The sequence below is a fragment of the Metopolophium dirhodum genome, chromosome 9 (genome assembly GCF_019925205.1).
Source record: "Metopolophium dirhodum isolate CAU chromosome 9, ASM1992520v1, whole genome shotgun sequence".
Taxonomy (NCBI): domain Eukaryota; kingdom Metazoa; phylum Arthropoda; class Insecta; order Hemiptera; family Aphididae; genus Metopolophium; species Metopolophium dirhodum.
Genome location: NC_083568.1, coordinates 13,159,574 through 13,182,295, shown reverse-complemented (window position 1 = coordinate 13,182,295; position 22,722 = coordinate 13,159,574). Strand labels below are relative to the sequence as shown.

The window sequence follows — 22,722 nt, the reverse complement described above, 5'->3', positions numbered from 1 at the left end:
TACCTAAAATGATAATTTAATATAATAAAAAATCCAAATGTGCACATTTTTATTATTTATTATTTTAATGAATAGTTATCTGTAAAATATGTGCCTATACATAGTTATTGACCTTTAATTTAAATTAGAACTTAGAAATTATTATGTTTTTCAGAACTATTAAAAAATTAATTACAGCTGTTTACAATAAAAAAATTGAAAAAAGATTATAATAAGATATCTGAATTTGAAGAAATAGTTTCTGACGAAAGACATGATTTGGAAATCATTATTTCGTATTAATTCAAACAAAAAATCTAACTTAAAAAAAAATCTTTATCATGAGGGTGTGTTATAAAGAAATTTATAGTTTGACTTATCTAAATACTGGTGAAAATCCTCATGCATACAATATATGTGATTATAGATCTGCATAAACTTTGGTGTTAAAAACACATAGGTAACAGAATTCACACCTGAAAAGCCTTATAAAATTTAATGTAATGTTTGTGATACATCATTTAGACATTTTTCTACTTTGAAAACACACATGATGAGAACTCATACCGTGGAAAAGACTAGCAAAACATATTATTATAGAGGTTCTTTATTATCATCATTAAATTCTCATACCATATTGCATACCTACCAGAAATAAACCATATAAATCTGACTTACGTAATCAAGCTCATGTTACAAGTTCAAAGCTGTTCATTCATAAAAAGAAACATACAAGGCCTTCTAATTTGCCTTATAAATGCAATATATGTTTTAAAATATTTATTAATACATTCAGTATAATAATTTATATGAGTTCTCATGGATTTCAGCATTAATAGCTTAATTTATATAAAATGTTAAATAGAAAGTATACCACTGAAAAGTGCGCAAACGGCAGCTATTATTGTTTATTTTTCTTCTACATTGCAAACAGGAAGACGAGGACATACAAATTCATATATTATGATCTTAATTTATAACATTTCTGTATCAAGTTATCAAAAATATAATCAGATATAATATTCAAAATGAGTTTATATTTCTTGTGTGTATTATTTTAAAGATAGATTTACACATTTCAACATAAAAATACTGTTGTACAAAACAATGGTAACCATTAATTTGAATAATAAATAACATATTAAGAATAAATATAACAATATCTATTTAAGTCTTGTAAGCATAAAAAAAAATCGTATAACATGGTATATGGTAGGAGTATAAGTAAAGTGTTACAACATAAAAATTATAATTATATAATAATGAAAAAAAAATGTAAGAAAAATATATATAATAGAATTCTGTTGTATAGAACTTATTAATTATTTTTTTAAAAAATGCATACAAAAACAAGATTATTAAAAAAATTTAATAAAAATAAATTTAAAATTGTATAATTATGTAAAAAAAAAGGAAGACTTAACTTATTCACAAAATGTTATTGGTCATGTTTAAATGTATTTAACACAATACATGTATCAAATACAATTGGTTATAGTCTCAGGCATTTATGCTCTTCGTTCTTTCAACATAATTTCCTATATCATGGTCTTCCGTGTCTTCGTATGAGTTTAACAATTGATTTTCAGCTTCAGAAACAGTTGTTTTTCCCATCAATAACCTAAAGCATAAATATTTTTGTATTAAAATTTTGTATTATAAAATTATATAAGTTAAAAGTATAGTAAAATATATAAAACCTAACCTAACCTAACCTAAACTCTAAAAGCGATGAAAGAATTATTTATGTATATATGCCATGTATCGAGTTATAAGATACATAATACATACTTAGATATTGTAGAAGAAGTCGACGCTCTTATCATAATTGATGGTTCGATATCGTCTAATCCTCTATGCAAGGAGATTGTATCAAGTTCAGTTTGAGATCTTGACAAATATTCTGGGGTAGTTAAAGTGGCTGAAGTTGGTTTTTTATAGCTATAAATAATTTAGATTATAATAATAAATTATCTTATGAAAATTATATTATAAAAAAAATTGTAAATACAAACATCTTAAGTAAAAGCGAAGATCCAACAACAGACACTGAACTTAATGCCATTGCAGCTGCTGCCATCCATGGCTGAAATGGTAACACAGATTTAGTTATGCGTGAATGTTTTTGAAGTTTATTTTTTATGTTATTAAATTACTTGTAATGTGACGCCTAAAGGACTAAACACACCCGCAGCAATTGGTATACCAATTAAATTATACATACTAGCAAATAAAAAGTTAAGTCGAATTCGTCGGACGGTTTTATTGGACAAGTCAAAACAACTGACAACGTCTAATAGATCATTCTGTGAAATGTTAATGTTGTTAACATCAAATATAAATAATAAAATAATAAAATAATATTCATAAGTCATAACACACTTACTCTCATTAAGACTACATCTGCCGCTTCAACAGCTACATCTGTGCCTGAAGAAATAGCAATACCAACATTTGCTTGTGCCAGAGCCGGAGAGTCATTAACTCCATCACCGACCATTGCTACTCGTACACCTTTCTCCTGTAGAGCTCTGATCTTGGCTACTTTATGTGACGGCAATACTTCAGCAAACACCTTTTGTATTCCTACTTGTTTTGCTACTGCACTGGCTGTTTTTCTATTGTCTCCTGTCAATAACATCACTTGATAGCCACGCTTCATCAACGTATAAACAGCTAGATGAGCTTCAGGTTTAACCATATCTGATACACTGATTGTTGCTACCAATAGACCTAATAAAATTATTTTAATTAGTATCAAGTTTTTCTTCATATTATATTATATAAGTTACATTGGTCATATAAGTTATATTTGATAATAAATATTACCATTAATGGCACACATGATTGCTGTATGGCCTAGGGTTTCTTCACTGATCATTTTAAAATTAACTTCTTTTGATAAATTAACACCATTTCTAAACATCCATTCACGATTCCCAATCAATACCTGAAATTTAAAACATTTTGCTTTATTTGTATTTATTATTTGAACAAATTTTGATATATATCTATGATTTCTATGATTTTTTTTACTTCATATTTGGTTTCATTTGGTTTTTTCTCTTCATTAATATCTAACAATTTATGTAATTGTATTGATTGAACTTGAGTAGGCGGTTTTCCTAAAACCAGTTCAACAATTATGTTGTTAAATTCAAATGATGATTCATTCGTTCCACTTCTATACATTATGATACAAAAAGGATTAACAAAAAAGTACTTGAGTTAATACTATGGAATTACAACCTTATATGGTTTTGGTAGTTCATAATGAAATCTGATTTAGTTCCATTTTTGAATAAGTCATCAATATGAGACACCACACATTTAATACCACATCCAGCCACAGATTGAAAACGTTCACATTTTCCAGATATCTCACATTTAAACATTTCTTTAATAAATTTCACCAGCGCTAAAGAGTGAATAAACATTTTTTTGTACAAAAATAATAAATAATAATATGTTATAATAATTACCAGAAGCTAAAGGATGTTCACTACTAACTTCAGCGTTAGCAACTATGGACAATAATAGACTGAGCGAACAGATCATGTCGTCTACAAATAGACAAATCCTTGATACAGTGGGCTTTCCGTATGTTATAGTACCAGTTTTATCAAACACAACATATTTGACCTAAAGTAATAATACTTTATAATATGGTAAATAGAATTTTATATATAACTTTAAAACTTTGAATCTTACTTTATGAGCATTTTCTAACGCGTCGGCACCTTTTATCAGTATACCATTAAGAGCACCAATACCAGTTCCAACCATAACAGCTGTTGGAGTGGCCAAACCTAGTGCACATGGACAAGCAATGGCCAGAACACTCAATGCACATCTAAATGAGTATTGAATAGCATTTTCCCATCCGTCTGGACCATATTTTTCATCATCCTTCATAAAAATAAAAATTAATACATGCTAAAAACCTCAACAAAGAATATCATTTTACTGAAATAGGTAGATATTTAGTATAATAGCGACCAATGAAAAGCCACGATACAAGTGTGATAGTAGATATTGCTACTACAGCTGGAACAAAATAACCAGCAATACGATCAGCAAATTGTTGAATTGGAGCTTTAGATGTTTGAGCTTGCTCAACTAGTCGTACAATTTGAGCTAACATAGTTGCTTCTCCTGTATAAGTAGCAACCATCAGTAGAGGAGCTGTCTGATTTAATGAACCTCCTATTATTAAGCTGCCTATGAAATATATATTTTTCTTAGTATGTTGTAATACAATTTTTTATTTTTATTTACTTGGCTTTTTGTTCACTGGCATAGACTCTCCAGTAATCAAAGATTCATCACATGCTGATCGCCCATGAATAACTTTTCCATCAACTGGAACTTTTGTACTAGGTAATACCTAATTGAATAATAAATAAAAATACAATACATACAATTGAACCATTTTTTTTTTTTTTAAATGTATAATACCTTAAGAATATCTCCACGTTTAACTAGGTCAACATTAATTTCTTTTTCAGTTAATATTTGGTAATCATCAGTAATGGTCACCAACAGAGCATCTGTGGCTTTTAAGGACAACAATTTAGAAAGGGCTTCAGACGTTTTCCCCTAAAATTATGAAAAATTGTAACTTCTATTTTTATATTCAATTATCAATTATTACCTTAGCAATATGCTCCATCCATCGACCAAGGGATATAAACACAAATAACATAGGCGGTGTATCAAAGAAAGTCATTGGACTAGTATGTTTAGCTGGCGTTTCAGTGATTGCAATGAGTACGACAATGACTGAGTATACATAAGAAATGGTTGTAGCTACTGACACAAGGACATCCATATTGGTGGTATAATGGCGTATGGCTTTCCAAGCTTGTACATGAAAATGCCAACCTCCTATAAACTGTATTTACATTTTACTACAAAATTAATATTTCATCATTATTATATGCTTATTTATTTCAATAAATACCTGAACTGGAGTAGATAAAAGAAACATAATCAAATTTTCAAGCGAAAGGCCAGGAATTACACAGCACATAGAAGAATGATCAATAAAGTTAAATGTCATACCCATCATGAAATAAGTCATAGCAATCATGCATGGACCACCAAACAGTAATGACACAAAAAATGAATTACGCCATTTTTTTATTTCTTCACTAAAACAAAATCACAATATTTCATTTCATAGATATTTTATTAGTTTACATTAGTCGAATAAAAAGTATACCTATGATTCAAATAACTGCGATCCCCCCTATCTTTATTATTCACCAGGTCAGCAGTAAATCCTAGGCTAACAATATGGTCAGCAACATCTCGTGGACTAATTAGATCACAATCGTAAGTAATTACTCCTTTTTGAGTTGTGAGTGCAACTATAGCTGTTTGTACTCCTTTCAGTTTCATTAAATTTGATTCAATTTTGTTTACACAAGATGAACACGTCATACCTCCAATCTAATAAAATACATATATTATCTTAATAAAATAAAACAAATAATTAAGAATATATGAGATGGATTTAAATTTGATCTTACTATCAATATAATATGCATTCAAATAAAAAAAATATTTTACAATGAAATTATTCTTAAAAATAATTTGTAATAACTTATAAGTCAAAATAAACAAATATTTACTCTAAATTCAGTTTGAGTAATACGTGAATTTGTGTCAGCCAATACATTACAAGGAAAGCCTAAATCAGTAACTGAATTAGCCACATCTTCTGGTTGCACTAATGCAGAGTCATATTGTACTTCAGCTTTTGCGGCCATTAGTGCAACTAATACACTCTTAACACCTACAAAAATAAAGAGAAATGTCAAAACAAAAAAGGTGGATAAGTGGATGTTGCTCTGCTGTACAGTAGGTTACAAGTGGGTCACTGTAATGGATGGTGTTAAATTTGAATTCAATGATATAATATCATTGTATAAGAAAAACGATTCTGAGCGAAAACGGTCAGTTAGCCTATGATATTACCAAGTATATTTGATGATATTATTGTGAATAAAGTAATTTATATATAACCTTTTACGTGGAGCCTTGTTTTACATTTTCAATCCTTAGCCATAAAAGTTAAACATTTTATACATTTTTAACTACAAAATAATTAATAAATTATAAATTTGATAAATGTTGTCAAAATTTGAACTTTAAATGCTTATAAAAAAAAATGTACATATGTATTTTTAATATTTTTCAACTGCTATTAGAACGATATATCAGGAGCCTTATATTAAATTTTCACGCCTTTTTACCAAACAAAAAAATTTTTATTGATATTTATAGAAAAAAAAACTAAAAAAATTGAAAACTGACAATGTCTGTAAACCGCTCAAAAAGAGTCAAAATATTTTCAAAATTTTATGGTGTATAGAAAATGCTAATATAAATATTCAGTGAAATTTTCAAGTATCTACAGTCATTTGTTTTTCAATTACAATAAAATAAGAAAATTGTTACATGAGAAATCAAGTGAATATCAAATGTTGTAAAAATATAAATTTCAGACGTTCATAAAAATGTAATTTAAGTTTTTTGTAGACATTTTTTTTTTGATAAACGTAGACAAACTTATGAGTAATCTTATATTACATTTTCAAATCTTAGATTTAAAAAGAAAAATTTTTATGAATTCTCAACTCAAAATAATTTGCTAATTTTCGTGATTTTTCCGTATTTTGTCAAAATTTGAACTTTAAATGCTTATAAATAAAAACTGTGACTAAAGATTTTTAATTTTTTTCATCTGCCTATGAAACAATAACCTAGGAGCCTTCTATTAAATTTTCAAGCTTTTTTACTAAACAGATAAAATTGTATTGATATTTATAGAAAAAAAAACTAAAAAAATTGAAGAATGACAATGTCCGTAAACATCTCAAAAAGAGTCAAAATATTTTCAAAATTTTATGGTGTATAGAAAATGCTAATATAAACATTCAGTCAAAATTTCATGTCCCTACGGTCATTTGTTTTAGAGTTACACCAAAAACCAAAATCGATTTTCTCGAAAACAGATTTTGCGTAAAAATTCCTGTTTTTCCTTAACTTTTCTTTTGTTTTTACGTCGCTTTTGAAAACTACTGGGAAATTTTTACTTTTGACCCCCCCAAAGTACCAACTAGATTCACTTTTCTATCAGAAAAGTTACTGTTGAAGGAAATCCAAGCACTTTTACTGTCCTAAAAGGTGATGACAGACACAAAAAAAAAAAAATAAAAAAAAAAAAACACATCATTGTAAAATCAATACATTCATCGCTTCGCTCAGAATCTAAAATTATAAATTTCACTATAAAAAGTACCTTTAATTTTAAGGCAGTGTTTTTCAATAGCAATAACACAAGATGCACATGTCATGCCTTTGATGTTCAGGTATGTTTTACTGTATTCGTCCTCAGGAACAAACATACTAAACACATTACTTGGTGCTTCAATTTTTCGATCATTTAAAGAAACTTTAAATTTTGTAGACAAATTTGATATGGCTGATGCTAATTGTGAATCATTTATGTCCCCAGGGCGATGAACAATAGTTGCTTCTTTTTGTTCCAAGCTAACAGATACTGATACAACTCCATTCAACGCTCCAATTTTACCTAATAAATCGTGGTAAGTTGAACATTTTAAAATATAATTTTAAATAAGTAAATTACTTTCAATGTTTCGCACGCAATTCTTGCAAGACATTCCGTCAACTTTTATCACAGTTGTAGTTTGGTGAATTGGTACTGTGAAACCCAATTCAGCAATTATTGATTGGAGTTCAAAAACTGATATAGCATTTGAATCGTAAACAACATTAGCACATTTTTGTTCAAGATTCACCTATACATGTACATAAATCCAGTAATTCAGTAAAATTGACAATGGCAACACAAATTTATAAATATTACTTGAATGCTAAAAACGCCATTTTTTTCTCGAACACAGCCTTCAATTTTTTTTACACATGAATTACATTTCATACCTTCTACTTGTATAGTGACTTCAGTTTGTTTTTCTGGCTCAAATGACACTAGATAGCCCATTTTTTTTAAAACTTCAACAAATATTGAGAAACTAGTTTGATTTACGTCATAAAGTACACGCAAATAGTTTGGTCCAATTGTTACAACCTTAAAGCAATTTAATCTAATTATAATAATATAAGGTGTTGACATGTTTTTAAATTAATATTTAATATAATATTCTGAATTTTTCAGATAAACTTATGTGCAAGGTTTGAAATCTGATATTTTGGACAATTTACATACATTTCTAACTCCGCACATAGATGTATCAGAAAACTCTTAATACAATATTAATATATGATGTTTTGACATTGGACATCAATGGTTTTAGAAATGATTTCTATTCACCTGGATTATACCAGTTTGGTCAAGTATTACACTGGCTGCCTCAGCGGCTCGTGAAACAACCGTTAGTATAATAGTTTTATGTCTTTCAATTGTCTCCGAGTCAATTAATTTGTCTGATATATCATTGGGCGGTAAACTATAATAAAATACATATCACATTTAAAATAATATACAATTTAAATTTATCAATATTTGTACTTAATAAACTTTTTTTTGACATAATTGTAGGTACATATTCTAAAACTATCTTACCAGCCATCATCATCATTAATCAATAAAGAATATGCCATTTTATTATTTATGAATACTATGAATTAAACATTAAGTAGGTAAACTAAATCGAGAGTTGGGTTATGCATCAGTAATACTGTTCATATTGATAGAAAATGTATCAATGAGGCGAAACTTGGACTATGAAATAATAATAAGAGATAACCTAAGTGACCAGAAAAAAGATAAAACTTATTTTGAAACATTATAATAAAACATTTAACATAATTAATATTTTAAACAGTATAAATTATTTTAATATATTAATAACTGTTTGGTATTTCATACACAAAATGTCATAGTATAATAATCAATTATTATTGGAATATGAAGGTAATTAAAATTAAAGGACCATGTTATATCTACACTAGTTTAGGAAAAAGAATAAATCAAATAAAACAACTGTACTCTATAGTTGGTAGTTTTATTAATGTTATAAAATAATAAATATATTATGTATAAAGTGTGATAATACACATTTATAATTTACAAAATATCTAGTTAATACTAATTGATTGAGACTAAGTTCAAATTTTATATAAATATAATAATAATGATGATGATATGATATACCAATTGCAATCATAAACAAAGTAAGATGATTTTAAGTTATATAGGTGTTATAAGGATTTATTTTAGATTCAATAAAATTTACAGTATATAGAAGCATGTTTATAATGCAAGAATATTTAATGAAATCAAAGGTCTTTTAAACAGTAAATCCACACTTTCTAATTTACATGAAACATAACAGTTTAATTTAATTGGGACAATTAAATAAAAGTATCTACATTGCATACAATGAATATAATGTTAAATAAATACAACTGTTTAGATGTTTGTTTGGTGTAGACAACAACAACATGATGCACAGGTATTTTATGAGATTTGTATAATAAACTTTGTAAATAAAATATTATTTATTTATTTTATACATTTGATAAGTGGATGATGATTATTGGTTATTATAGTTTAGAAATTAAAATACTTACTAGGTAAGTTTATTTTATGCAAGTTATTACACTATAGATACCTGTTTGTAAATCAAAGTTAAGTAAACAATCAAACCATTTTCCTCTAAACAAAAACTAAAATTATTACAAAATTAGAAGAAAAAAATTGCTCATAAAAATAATGATTAACCAATAAAATGTTAAAATTAATTTTAAATCAATATAATAAGTAATTATTTTTAGTGAATTTGATATATTACTTTTCAATGACAATAAAAAATAATTTCATATTTATTTGCTCAGAAATATGTATAAATTAATAGAGATAAGAAGAAAATGTATACATACATATGAATTGTTACATTTTAATTCAATGCATAACACAGACCTTGGAAAGTGGCAAGAGCAAAAACTAGAATAAACCACTTTCACCAGTTGTAGGTAGTAAAATTCTTACACGTTCCAAATCCCCCTCTGTTAAATATACAATAGGTTTATCAAGCATTAATATTTGACGATAAAAATTTTATATTAGTAAATATAATTACCTATTTTAAGTAATTAGTGGTAGTTATGTAGGTACAACAGGTACTTTTCATAACTTATCAACTTAAAAATATAATCTAATGTCTAATAAATACATATATTTTACAAACAATATGAGATACTTGAATGAGACAGTTTTGTACTGTTTAAGCTAAAGATTAAAAATTGGTATATCTTTTAAGAATAGGTACTTAAAACAGAAAGATTGATTGAATTAGCAGTAACTAGTTTGAAAATTGCTCAAACGTCATTAATCATGATGCATGAGAATAGCCAATAGGTATCAAGTTCTTACTAAATAGTAAGTGCTTAATTTACTATCTGTACACATAACATAATATGCAATTTATGAAGCAGTTTTTAAATTTATATATTGTATTAAAATATGTAATATACAATATTATACAATTTTGTATTAATTAAGTACACAAATTCAAATAAGCCATATAGATAAGAATATTACACATATAAATGATTGAAAAAATGTATATTTATAGTAACACTTTCTGATCTCTGAAATGTATTAATAATTTATATTCTAAAGAAATACTCAAAAATATTTATTTTATTTATTTATTGTATACATTTTATACGTTGAGAATATTTAAAATTAAAATTATTATTATTATTAGGTTTTGTTTGATTTGAAACTGAAATCCTATGAATTGATAGTTGCAAAAGTATTTGAAGAGCTAGTACAGTAGTCAGTAACAAATTAAAGTATTTTATTTGTTTAGTATGCCTAACACAATTTATATTTTATATGTAAGAAACATGGCAATTATTTTTTGTAAACATTTTAAACGTTGTATTAGAACATAGCAGTTGATTAAATTAAATAATAAACAATATAAAATACTTATTTAAAAAAATGAATTGATTTACCTGTGAAATAGTCATGAAATAGTTAAGTATAATAGGTACATAATACAACAATATAATAATACAATTAGCATTATGGGAGGACGTAATGCTAATACGGTTCCCCATCATTTAGTGGTTTAAAAAGTAAAAAAAAAAAATGGGCAAATGGGTAAAGATCTGCTGTACAGTAAGAGCCTAGAGAGGTATTACTCTAATGGATGTGTTAAATATGCATTCATATGCATTCAATGATATAAAATCATTGTTCACAAAAAATGATTCTGAGCGAAAACAGTCAGCCTATATTACTGTGTACTTATATAATATATTATTCATACATTTTTTTTTACTAATTTTGACGTTATTAAATGTTATCCTGTATTATTTTAGTACTAATAATTAATTAATAATTATAAAATAAAATAACATAATTTTATTTATCAAAAACTGGTGTTGCGTAATAATATCCAGGTTTTCTTATTTTTTTTTTGGTTTTATAGATGCTTATGAAAACTATCGGGAATTTTCAATTTATACCTCTTTAATGCACCAATTAGATTAATTTTCCCACCAGAAGAGATACTGAAGTTTAAATTCAAAGTATTTTTTTTTGACTACTTATCGTGTACACATATATGAACAAACAAAAACACAGTGTTGTAAAATCAATACATTCACAATGAATCCAAAAAAAAGTAATAAAATTAATAATTATTAAAATAGATATTTTATTTTTTGGCCAAAATCAAATAGGTACGTTATAAATATTTATTCTTGATAAGTGGACACAATTTTTGCAATTATAATTATGAATTTATACATAATATTCTTTTATCACGTTTTTCAGTTATTATGTAATGTATGTACATATGTAAATAGGTACCTACCATTAATTAATTATTTTATTAAAGTTTGATTTTTGTTTGAGGCAAGGGGCAGATAAAAATTAAGTGGCAATCAGGAGTTAATTATAGGGGCTGTTGAACTCTGATTAATAATTAACCTCCACATCCCTATAAAATTGGTGTCAAGTGGTATCTACGAGCAAAGTTTTGTTATTCTATTCATATACATTTAGTATGTTAATTTGTTATACCTATAATTGATAAACTAAATTATAATTAACTACAAATTATTACAATTGTCCATTACATAACAGTTAATAATAGTAATTATTTTTATATAATATACATATTAATAAATAATAATATTAATTATTATTATGTAATATACATTATAATACAGTTAAACATAGTGGAAACATTCTTACACAGATAATTTAAGCTAGTAATGACTAATCAGTAATTACCCAGGTGTCCAATAACCCAACAATAACCTTGCCTTGGAGCCCAGCTAAGAAGCTATATTTTAAGCTATCCATGCAATTTTTAGATGCCTATATTTATACTTAGAGCTACAACCTATATACTAGTATATTACTTATGGGCTATGGCTATACATGATAATATATACATCATTAGTTGATTTTATTTAGTTAATAGTCCCCTCAACAGTTAAGGAGGAATTAAATTTAGGCTGGAAAATGATTTATAATATTAAATACTCTTTTTTACAGAGTAGTAAACTTGAAAAACAAATTGTCGCTAAAAAAAAAATTTACGAGATTGGGAGGGTAAGATTCTATATAATCTTTTAGCACTATTTTGATAAGTATAAAAAAAAAAATGTTTTTGTTGTACCTAGTTTTTTTATAATTAAGGTATTTTATTCAATAAAATCAATCAGGAATCATTTCTAGGTAAGTTTTTAATTTTATACTTTACTAGATAACAATAACAATAAAGTACTTCATCCTCCAAATTTTGTTTATAATGTACCTAGTATAATCATTTACTTATATAATTTTAAATTATATTTATGATAATCAGAACTTACTTTGACTTATTAAAAAATCCTCAAAAAACTCAATCTATGATTGTATCATACAGATTTATTCGGAAGGGTCAAGCCTTTTGACTAGTTACTATATTCATTGAAATTTTAAATCACAATACGTCAAGTGCTATATTAAAATTAACAACCAATTTGCCCTTCATTTTTAGTAGGTACTTAATAATGATACTCAACCCGTACACTAAACCCGTAATATACCTGATTCTATTAAACTTTAATCTTATCTCAACTGAAGTCTTGACTCAAAAATATAATTGATTGTTAAATAATTAAATGTTTTATATTTCATAAGTCTTTACTATTTTTTAAATTAATATCTATCTCGATATCTACCTAGTCACTAGTCAGAATAATAATTTTCTATGATAAAATTTAGAAATTTAAATTTATGATAAGCAGTGGTATTTTATTATCAACCTTTAGATAAGATTTCTTCTACAAATATTTGGATAATTATTTGTTCTTACAATGCTATAAAGTTATATTAAATAGCTAAAGTTATGCCTATAAATGTTTATCTGAATTCAGTCAGTGGTGTGATGACAACGCAAGTGACGTTTCAAACCTGGCGCAAATAGTAAAAAAAAAGGAAATAATTATATGTATTCTATGTACAGAATGTCCTGTGAGGATATACTCATAACCTGTAGAGGGGGACTCGCCGCCCGGACAGAAACCGGCTTTTTGCCGTTATACCTATAAACTAAAAAAATGATTAATAATCAAAATGTTGATAGGTCAACATTTTTAGAAAAATAAACTATTTAACTTTTTTACCAAAAAAATAAAATAAAATATAGGTATGTAATCTTTGTTTATGGTGTCTACGAGTCTAATAAAATAAACAGATTTATGATATATTTATTAACTTAGGAGATATTGCAATGTGTAAATCCTCGAGGTGTACTTTTGTATATTTAATATTCACATCCCGACATACCTAATGCATTTATAGGCCTTACACAATTGCGCCAAAGTGTTTAAGTGTTTAAAATATATTATTACATCATACATCAAGGAGCCCCTATCATCCCCCCTTTTTCAATAAAAGAATTAGATGCAATGTTTAATAATTTTTTTTTACATTTTAACATAAATTCTTGATCCACAGCAGGGTTCCCTGCAGTACTCAACGGTGGGCTCTCTATCTAAAAAATCTACTATGACATATGTCATGTATAAATTAGGTGATCGGCACCACTGGTAGCCAAGCCTTCTTAAAGCAAGATTCTTACAAGTTATAATCTAGTTTATAATCCATGTATGATTTCAGAAGAAACAAGTTAGAGAAATACTAATTTAATTTATTAGAAAAGTTTTTTTAAAAGAATGTTTAAAAACTACCTACCTATGTTGATTTGTTTTATTTTACTAAAATAATAGAATATTTTGGATATTTAAGAATTCTTAATTACATTTTTAAAAATAAATAATTAAAATCAGAATGAATTAGATATTTTAAAAGTTTATGTTATCTATAATGTTAGTTGTTTGATACAAACTAGAAGATTGTCAGCAAAAACGTTTGTACTATGTTTGGAATAAAATGTACATGATATTATAAATATTAAAAAATAAATATATATTTTGTCAATTTATTAAAAATACTATTCAATTATTCAAGTATCGATAAATAATTGATGGTTTTTATAAGTTATTTTCAAGTTGCTATAATATTTAAACATGACTTATACAGTTATACTCGTATGCTATAAAATAAATGATTAGGTAGGTACAAAATAATCATTTCATCGTATCACTTACGGTTTTTTCTCATTGGTCTGTTTTAGAGGACTGTAGAGTTCAAAAATGTCTTCGGACGGCATAGTTAAGGGTTGAGTGTCAACCCTAAAAGTACAATTTGCAAAGTGAGAAATAAAAACAACCAAGTACAGTCGCAGTAGTGTATCAGATGATTTAACAACAAGCTAAATCTGTCTGTAGACCATTAATTCATCCATTTTTCGCATCGTCGTCTACACTCGATCATCGCCTGGCCGGTCTAGAGTCAACGGCAGGCTGGATGAAATGTTATCGAAAAACCTAATAATATCGGTACCCGGTGGCCAAATCAACCCGTCGAAATTCACGCGTTCAATTAGGTGTTACAAGATTGAGATGAAAAAAAAACAAAAGACCTGCAGTTGGGGGTCAACGATCCGAACTGGGTAGGTCGTATGGTAAAAAAATGTATTGTTATGCGAAATTGTAAAATGCCCAACACATAAACACAATAATATTATTGTCGTGAACACCGCAGACACTCGAAGGTGATAACGGAGAGATACAGGACCGCGGTACGACGACTTGCCGAGTTCGACAAAACTCGGCTATTTAATCTAGCGTACGCCATACGTTTATAGACGCATAATAGAATATGATTTCATCCGTTCCGCGATCGAGTTATCGATTATCGATATTGTCTATTACACAATACACACCGACACACGACGTACGGTGCCTCGATAATTGAATAATATTATGATTTACGGGGTTACCTATATAATAGTATATAAATAAATTATAATACACATGTCTCACAGATGGGCAATATTTTTATTACTTATTATCACCAGCAGCTCCTGTTGTTATTGTTGTGTTTACGCGAGTATTGTAGATAATAATATGTTATCTACAATCATGTAATTGTGTGTTTATACCATAAAGCACGGACATAATAATATTGTAATATAATATCCGTGCCATAAAGTAATAAAAATGGACAATTGAAATCTATTATAATATGGTCCAAGGTTTATTCTTTATAGTTTATACGATTATTTACGACTCCGGAATCACCAATAGAATATTATGATTTTTGAAAAATGGACGGAAAAATATTTAGCACGGATCCTCGTACTCATATTATAATTTGTTAGAAATTTTTCTAATGTTTAAATTTTATAGTATAATACTATAAAAACACCATTTATTAAATTAACGTGTTTTAGAGGGGGGGAAGTGTTGTAGGTTGTAGATTCATTAATTAAATGTGCCCTTATTACTTAATTATTGTATAATTTAATTATAACTTCTTTTAATTTACATCTGGTTATAAAGAGTTAAATTTTGATACTGTAGTTGTGTAGTATTACTGCTGATATTATTTTGTATTAGAAATAGCTTTTTTTATACTTAAATTAAGTTTTAACTGTTAATTGTTAGTTTAGAAATGTAGAAAGATTAATCATGTTAGTGGTATTATTGTTGTTTAATAATTAAAAAAATATATTCCAATCGAAGATCCGGCGTGTGCCGTGTGCCGTGTGGCCGTGTCCCGTTTAGTTGTTTACTGTTTATGTTTACACTTTACGTAACCTTATCACAATCACGTCGTGTTATCAACGGGTGGTGCGGCGGCACCGGGATGAAGTTGTCGGCGCGTCGGTGCGCAACCTAGACGCGAGATCTGCCGCGACCCGTGCAATACCTTAACGGGGCAAAGTTCAGCCGTAGCGGGGCGGGGACGCGTCGCAAGTACCATCAAGGCATCAAACACGAACTGCTCGACTGAGCGGAGCCTGGCTGCAGACCACTGGGCAGCACCGGGCGCCGAACCGAACCGACCAACGTGAGCCGAGCCGGCGAACCGCAGTTCGCAGCCCGCTACAGCTGACGGCCGCATCGGTACAAGTGACTTACGGTGACACTGACGGCACATCACGGCCGCGGGTCGTCCCCGTCTGTCCCGACTCCCGACGGTTCGTTAGCTGGTGCCTGGTGGTGGTAGTGACTGGTGTGGAGGCGGTGGTGGCGACGGTGGCCGACTCCCGAAAGCCGTTTCCGCGTCGTCGTCCGACGTGGTGCCGTCGCGACTCGCTGCTGTCAGTGGACAGTGGTCACAGACGTGTCCGCGCGCGCATGTGGTGTCTCCCCCAGTCGGCAGTCGCGGCCAATATTATTACTCACCGTTGACAATTAATGTAATATTATTGTATCGGTGTCGCGCACACGTCCTCACCACGTCCTGCTCTCCTCGACCGCACTCGACTCGTTGGCATTCCGTGTAGCGTTTCTCCGTGTCTGTCTTGTCGTCATAACCGGTGTCGAGTAGAGACCGTCATTTTGTGTGCGTCGTGTGTACGCTTGTGTAGGCCCGTCGGGCGAACACAACCATGGCCGACGAGGAAGTGCTTTTCGACGATGTCTACGAACTGCTCGAGACCATCGGAAAGTGAGTGCCCTTATCCTGTACTCCGGTACCTACCTACCATAATCTACCTATATAGTATTATTGCGATTGAATTGTTCTTATCCACCCACGACCCACCCACCTTGGTACCTTTCTACCCTGGGTACCTTGACTGACTGATCTGTAGGCAGATAGATGGTCGTGCTGAGAGTTCTTTTTGTCGTACATGCATGATTTGTTGTCAGACTTAATTTTAAATTTCCATAGCCCATACATCCATATTTTATCTGGTTGGGATACTTCTTTTGTCACGAGTTGCAACCAGGCGCGTCATATTCAACTTTTCATTTTGGGGTGCCAAAAACTTTGTAAGACATTTTAATATCTTAACGTCTTATCCTATATGGTTATAAGTTAGAAAAGTAGTTAGCACTACCTAGCTAAACACATAATAAATTACCCTATATATTATTAAACATGTAAGTTGTATGCAGGCTATAATATTTTAAATATAAGCAACTAGGAATGAAGTTCAAAGACTTTCTTTTTGTTTTTGTCATTTTGATAGGAAATTATTACTACTTACTTATGTTTTTTTAATTAACGGATTTAATAGTTAGGACTTAGTTCATGACATGTGGTTGTATTTTGTACATACACACCATTGCACCATGTAAAATTATCATTTTATTATTACGATATAATATGTTATATATTTTCTCTTGGGTAGGTACCTAGTTGGATAATTTGTTGAACTATCCACAACAAAAATGTATATGCAAAGTGAATAAAATACAAAACACTGACTCAACATCAGGTTTAAAACATATTTTGGCCCTTTGATTTGTTTTAGTAGGCTTAAAAGTGCCAATGCATGGTCCTCATAAATGTCGCGCGTGGTTCCAATTTGCCACTTATTGTGTCTTGATTAAATTTGATGTGATGTCCATATCCATCATTGGCAACATCCAGAATTTCTATGCTAGGTGATAGTGAACATACATTCTGATGTAATTTAATTTAGTCTGATATTGTATGAGATCAAATATATTGTTGCATTGTACCTACAAGGGTACATACCAATCATACAAATCGGTAGTGATATTTAATTGATAGTAAAATCAAGAGGTGGAGGATACCTACCAAAGAAGAAGTTATTGGTTTGGAATCAAATCTAAAAATTAGATGATTAAATTAAAAAAAAATATAAAAGTTAATAATTTTCTCCTAACATTTTTAAACTTGAATAATTTTTTTGGATTTAAATATCTAATTTGTTCTATGAATTGAATAAACAATTATATATTACATATTTTATTCTATAGTGATAATGAAAATAATGAAAATTTATATTTAATAATAACAAAGGTAGCTCAGGTAGGTTCCTATGCCAAATGATTTATTAGGTAGGATAATTATTGAATGGGTTATGTTTATGGAGTTGATATTTTACATTTATGCGATATGTATAATACCTATTCTTAACCGGCTTTTAGTGAAAATCTAATTTAATTTATAATTGACATAGGTATAAGCGAGGGTATAAGGTACCTACTACAATCTACTTCCTACGCCTACCTAGGTATAAAAACTTTCATTATTAGGTAATATAAAATTATTTTTAATATTTTAAATGACGTTTGAAAAATAGGTAGGTATAACTGGTATAAGTAAACACAAATGTAGATACAGATACCAAAATTTATTTACACATGCTTGAAATATATTTATGATTTCCAAACTTTTGCTGGGTAGGTACCTACTTAATAGTTAATTATTACAAAAAGAAATCAATTAATAAAAAAAAAAAGTTATGAATATATCTGTTAAAATAGAAAAATTAGATCAATATCAATATAATTAACCAATTTATCTGTTGTATATGGCATGCGTTTATTGTATAACAATTAATAGTAAAAGTTTTATAAAAAAACTGCATAGACAAGTCTGTATTCATCTGTTTCTTCCTATGTCGTTGATCCCTTTTATTTATGCATATATAAAGTAATCAAAGTTATCTATTTAAAAGAAAATGTATAAACCCTGTTTGTTTCATAATTTATATCCTTCTATAATATTTTAAAATTCAATTTGTTTTACATTCTAACTATTTATCTATTTATGATTCACACATTTTTAAATCTTTTATAAAAAATAGTTGATTTTGCTTTTCATGTTGTGTTAAATAATATTGTATTCCGTTTAAATATTATTGTGGATATTGAATAGGGACATTTATTTATGTTATGTCATTTAATTATTTAATAGGTATTGTAAATAATTTTTGTCACATTTGTTGTTTATCATTTTACTTATTAAATGTTAATCTTATACCTATGAATAAATTATAAGCTATTATTGAATATTATATTAAGGAACTTAAATCATAGTATTTCAATACAACATTTTTAGCAATTTCTGGCAATTCTTTTGCTTGAAACTTGTATACAGTACTGTACAAATTATCCATTATATTATTTTTGAATAAATCATTAACTGTAGGAATTACTTGTAGAGTTTGATTATTTGCAAATATTGATTTGGCAATTTTTGGAATATTAATGTTTCCTATATGATCTTCGTTGTCCATGTATAATTTAACATTTTTTAGTAAGAACCATGTCATAATATCTTGGTCAAAAATGAATTCTTCGCAGGATGATTCAGATTGAGTTATTTCATTATTGACAGTATTCACATATTCTATGTCATTTTCTGATTCTTCATATTTATAAATAGATTGTTTTGGATGTTGGATTTTCAAATCAAATGGATTCCAACCAAAAATTAAACTAAATGATTTTCCTAAGCCAATACATGGTTTTTCGTCTCTGCAAAATGCTAAAAGCATACTACTATAATTAAGTCCATCTCGGACTTGATACATATCATATAATAACCATTTAGCATCATTGTGCTGATTTGATTCATTTTCAAACCATAATTGTGTCGCTTCATAACTTTCTATTGTTATTGTCTCATTTCCAATATCATAATCTTGGAATAATTTTCGATAAAACAATAGTTGTTCAATAGTTGGATAAGGAAGTTCCATACATTGTACTACAAAGTCTCTCCAATCTATAGTTGTTATATTACTACCAAATAGTTCTTTATAAAAGTGATTGTAAAATTGATTATCTATTGGCCATTTTTTTGGATATATATGTTTTATTTTACAAAGTTTATTCAATGTATCAATAAAATTGCTAATTTCTATTTTGAATGTAGGAGCATAATCTAAAAGTGTATTTACAATAGTTCTTAATTGTTCCATATTAAATTTATTCTTTGAATGGAACACTTGTCTGCAAATTATTACAAAAACACTCAATTCATTTATGAAAAATTGTCCAGAAATGTGTTTTATATGAACTTTAGTATTTTTTCCTACACATTCTAATAATTCACATAATTTATTTACATCATTTATCTTAAATTGGTATATAGTATGTATTTTTTCTAAATGATGATCTGTGTTTGTTAAATCTTTTAAATCTTTTATATCTAGAAGTAAACTAGCTTTAAGTCTATATATTTGATTTAAAAGTCTGTTAGTTTCCGCTTGTACACTTACAGTCCAAGTTTCTTGATCTATTCCATCTTCTACTTCATAATTATCATGCACATATTTTTTAAATTTGCTTATTGTGTCCAAGCAATGCATGTTGAATTTATCAATATCATCATTGTTATCAATAATGACTGAATAAAATTCAAATTCATTAGTTTTAGTTTCATTAATATCAACGTAATACCTATTCAAGAAGTTTAAAGTAGTTATTGCTCGCTTCATTTCAGTTTCCAATAATTGACTATAGGTACTAATCAATGTATTATTCTTAAGTATCCATTGTTCATAAATTGTATTATTAATAAATTGTGTTACTTGTTCTAACTCACTATCCACTTCATCCCACAAATTGGTTTGTAATTCAAAAATGTAGTGTCTTAAGTTGTTATGGTTGTCTGTTAATAGATTTTGAATTTTATTTTCATATTTATTTATTAGGTTTGTTATGCAAGAATTCTGACATTTTATTGTTTGATAAATTGACAATATGCTTAAATTGTTGCTTATTCTCACTTCTTTGAAAAAATTATCCTTATTATTTAACAATTCTTTTATTTTGTGTATATAATTATGTTCCATAGTTTTCCAAATATCACATAAATATAATGCTGTAAATGTATAATTGGTTAAATTACCTTCATGCCTTCCTAAATCGGTACTTAGTATTTGAAATTTATTGGCAATTTCATAAGTTTTTATTGTTTCAGTTTTATCGCCAGATGTTATAGAAGGTAGTGTACTAATTTGTTTATCATCATTTTCAGATTTTATGCTATCATCATCATAATTATTATAAATATTTATAGGCTTAAAAAATATACTTGGGGACTTAACATTGTCTTCATTTAAAATCAACCCAACTAATATATCTGCAGCTTTTTTAGGCTCTTTTATTATATTTTCTAGATTGCTTATTTGTATTTGAATACTATTTTGTTGATTATAAAATTGTAAAAAATCATTCAATTTTTCACTGTACATTTCATCTGTGTGGCTTATGATTTTAATGCAATTTGTCAAATAAGTATTTGAAACAGAGTACATATTTTCACTATCTTGGTACTCAGGAACTATACTAGACTTTTTCTTAGACTTTTCACATATTTCTTTTCCAAAATATGGCATTTTACCAGTTAACATAAATTCAAGTAAAGCCATTTGTAAAGGTTGAACAGGGAATTGTAAAAGTATCCAACCATTTATTCCTTGATTTAATTTTATGTATTCTCCTATGCAATTTATTTCATCTCCAATCTGTAGATCATGATTTTTTTTTTTGTTTTTCATCAATTATTTTCCCTAAATTGGCTATTGGACTTAAAACAGGATCGTTGTAATCAGGTTCTGGAATATTTTCTGGTGTTTGAATAAGTTTATTTATAAGCTTTTTATTTGTTGTATAAATCAATTCTTCACTGCTGTTTGATCCACTTGTAGTTATAGATGGGGTTATAACTGACATACTATTTATTGAATCAATCTCTGTTCTTTTTTTAACTTCTATAAACATTTTAAGATAAATATTTATATTAATAATTTAGGTATTTATTATTTATGGTCCATGTAAACATGTAATTTTTAAGATGTTATATAGACTGTAAAGTCTTCATTCTTGCGTTACATATTGAAATGGCTTGTATTTATACGAGTATTTATGTGAGTAGGTAGTAAATCCAGTAGTAATAATCATTATGATATGTGTATCTCGTATCTACTATTTAATTATAACGCACATCAGATAGTATGCACATGTAATTTGAGCTTTATTCGAGGCTATAGTTCAAAATATTCAAAACAAATTTATGAATTTAAAATAGCTTTAGCCAGGAAAAAAATGTTTGATTTTTAAAATTAAAATATGTTTGAATTCCTAGACAAGTTGACTTGCATCAATTGGGAAACTGTTTGTTTTTTTATTTTAGCAAATCGTTTTAAAAATAAAACGTTAGAAATTAAGTATTTTAATGCTTGTCAGTTTTCAAAATTAAATAAAAAATAAAAAAATAATTTTGTTTTAAAATGTCTGCTGTTTCCTAGCTGACTGGAATTTTTGGCTTACATTAAAGTTGTTTTGATAAGAGATGTCTGAGATTTACAGTGGCCTTATGTAGATATCGACATTTAT

At 28.1% G+C, this 22,722-nt stretch overlaps 2 protein-coding genes across 18 annotated transcripts in view; one reads left to right on the top strand and one right to left on the bottom strand.

Annotated features, from left to right (window-relative positions):
• Positions 1-856: 856 nt before the first annotated feature.
• On the bottom strand, positions 857-15,776 carry LOC132951808 (copper-transporting ATPase 1). 5 transcript variants are annotated; one of them, XM_061023780.1, is made up of 22 exons: positions 14,656-15,776; positions 8,345-8,480; positions 7,880-8,101; positions 7,640-7,811; positions 7,289-7,582; positions 5,616-5,779; positions 5,204-5,433; positions 4,943-5,132; positions 4,634-4,873; positions 4,438-4,578; positions 4,258-4,366; positions 3,947-4,200; positions 3,691-3,888; positions 3,462-3,621; positions 3,229-3,397; positions 3,016-3,163; positions 2,809-2,929; positions 2,366-2,712; positions 2,136-2,285; positions 1,995-2,065; positions 1,771-1,920; positions 857-1,600 (listed from the first exon to the last, which is right to left on the bottom strand). In XM_061023780.1, exons 1-22 carry the CDS (start codon positions 14,715-14,717, stop codon positions 1,480-1,482), a joined length of 3,849 nt encoding a protein of 1,282 aa, XP_060879763.1. In that variant the 5' UTR covers positions 14,718-15,776; the 3' UTR covers positions 857-1,479. The 5 variants fall into 5 exon arrangements, with proteins under 5 accessions (XP_060879763.1, XP_060879767.1, XP_060879765.1 ...); XM_061023784.1 differs by lacking the exon at positions 14,656-15,776 and adding an exon at positions 9,916-9,934; XM_061023782.1 differs by lacking the exon at positions 14,656-15,776 and adding an exon at positions 9,607-9,881.
• Positions 15,777-16,285: 509 nt separating this feature from the next.
• LOC132951809 (peripheral plasma membrane protein CASK) overlaps positions 16,286-22,722 on the top strand; it is an 88,572-nt gene continuing 82,135 nt past the window's right edge. For 3 of the 13 annotated variants that reach the window (XM_061023790.1, XM_061023788.1, XM_061023789.1), the window contains exon 1: positions 16,289-17,065. In XM_061023790.1, coding sequence (XP_060879773.1) covers positions 17,007-17,065 — 59 coding nt within the window. In that variant the 5' untranslated portion in view covers positions 16,289-17,006. Of the gene's footprint in view, positions 17,066-22,722 lie in introns of all 13 variants that reach the window. The other 10 variants (XM_061023793.1, XM_061023785.1, XM_061023795.1 and 7 more) reach the window with 6 other exon arrangements.

What these genes read in the sequence shown, in the direction of transcription:
- LOC132951808 (XM_061023780.1), bottom strand. Translation starts at nt 14,717, where the DNA reads ATGCCGTCCGAAGACATTTTTGAACTCTACAGTCCTCTAAAACAGACC. An exon ending in ATGGCGTTTTTAGCATTCAA is followed by an intron (nt 7,812 to 7,879) that starts GTAATATTTATA and finishes GTACATGTATAG; the next exon opens with GTGAATCTTGAACAAAAATG. An exon ending in CGTTAGAAAATGCTCATAAA is followed by an intron (nt 3,622 to 3,690) that starts GTAAGATTCAAA and finishes TTATTACTTTAG; the next exon opens with GTCAAATATGTTGTGTTTGA.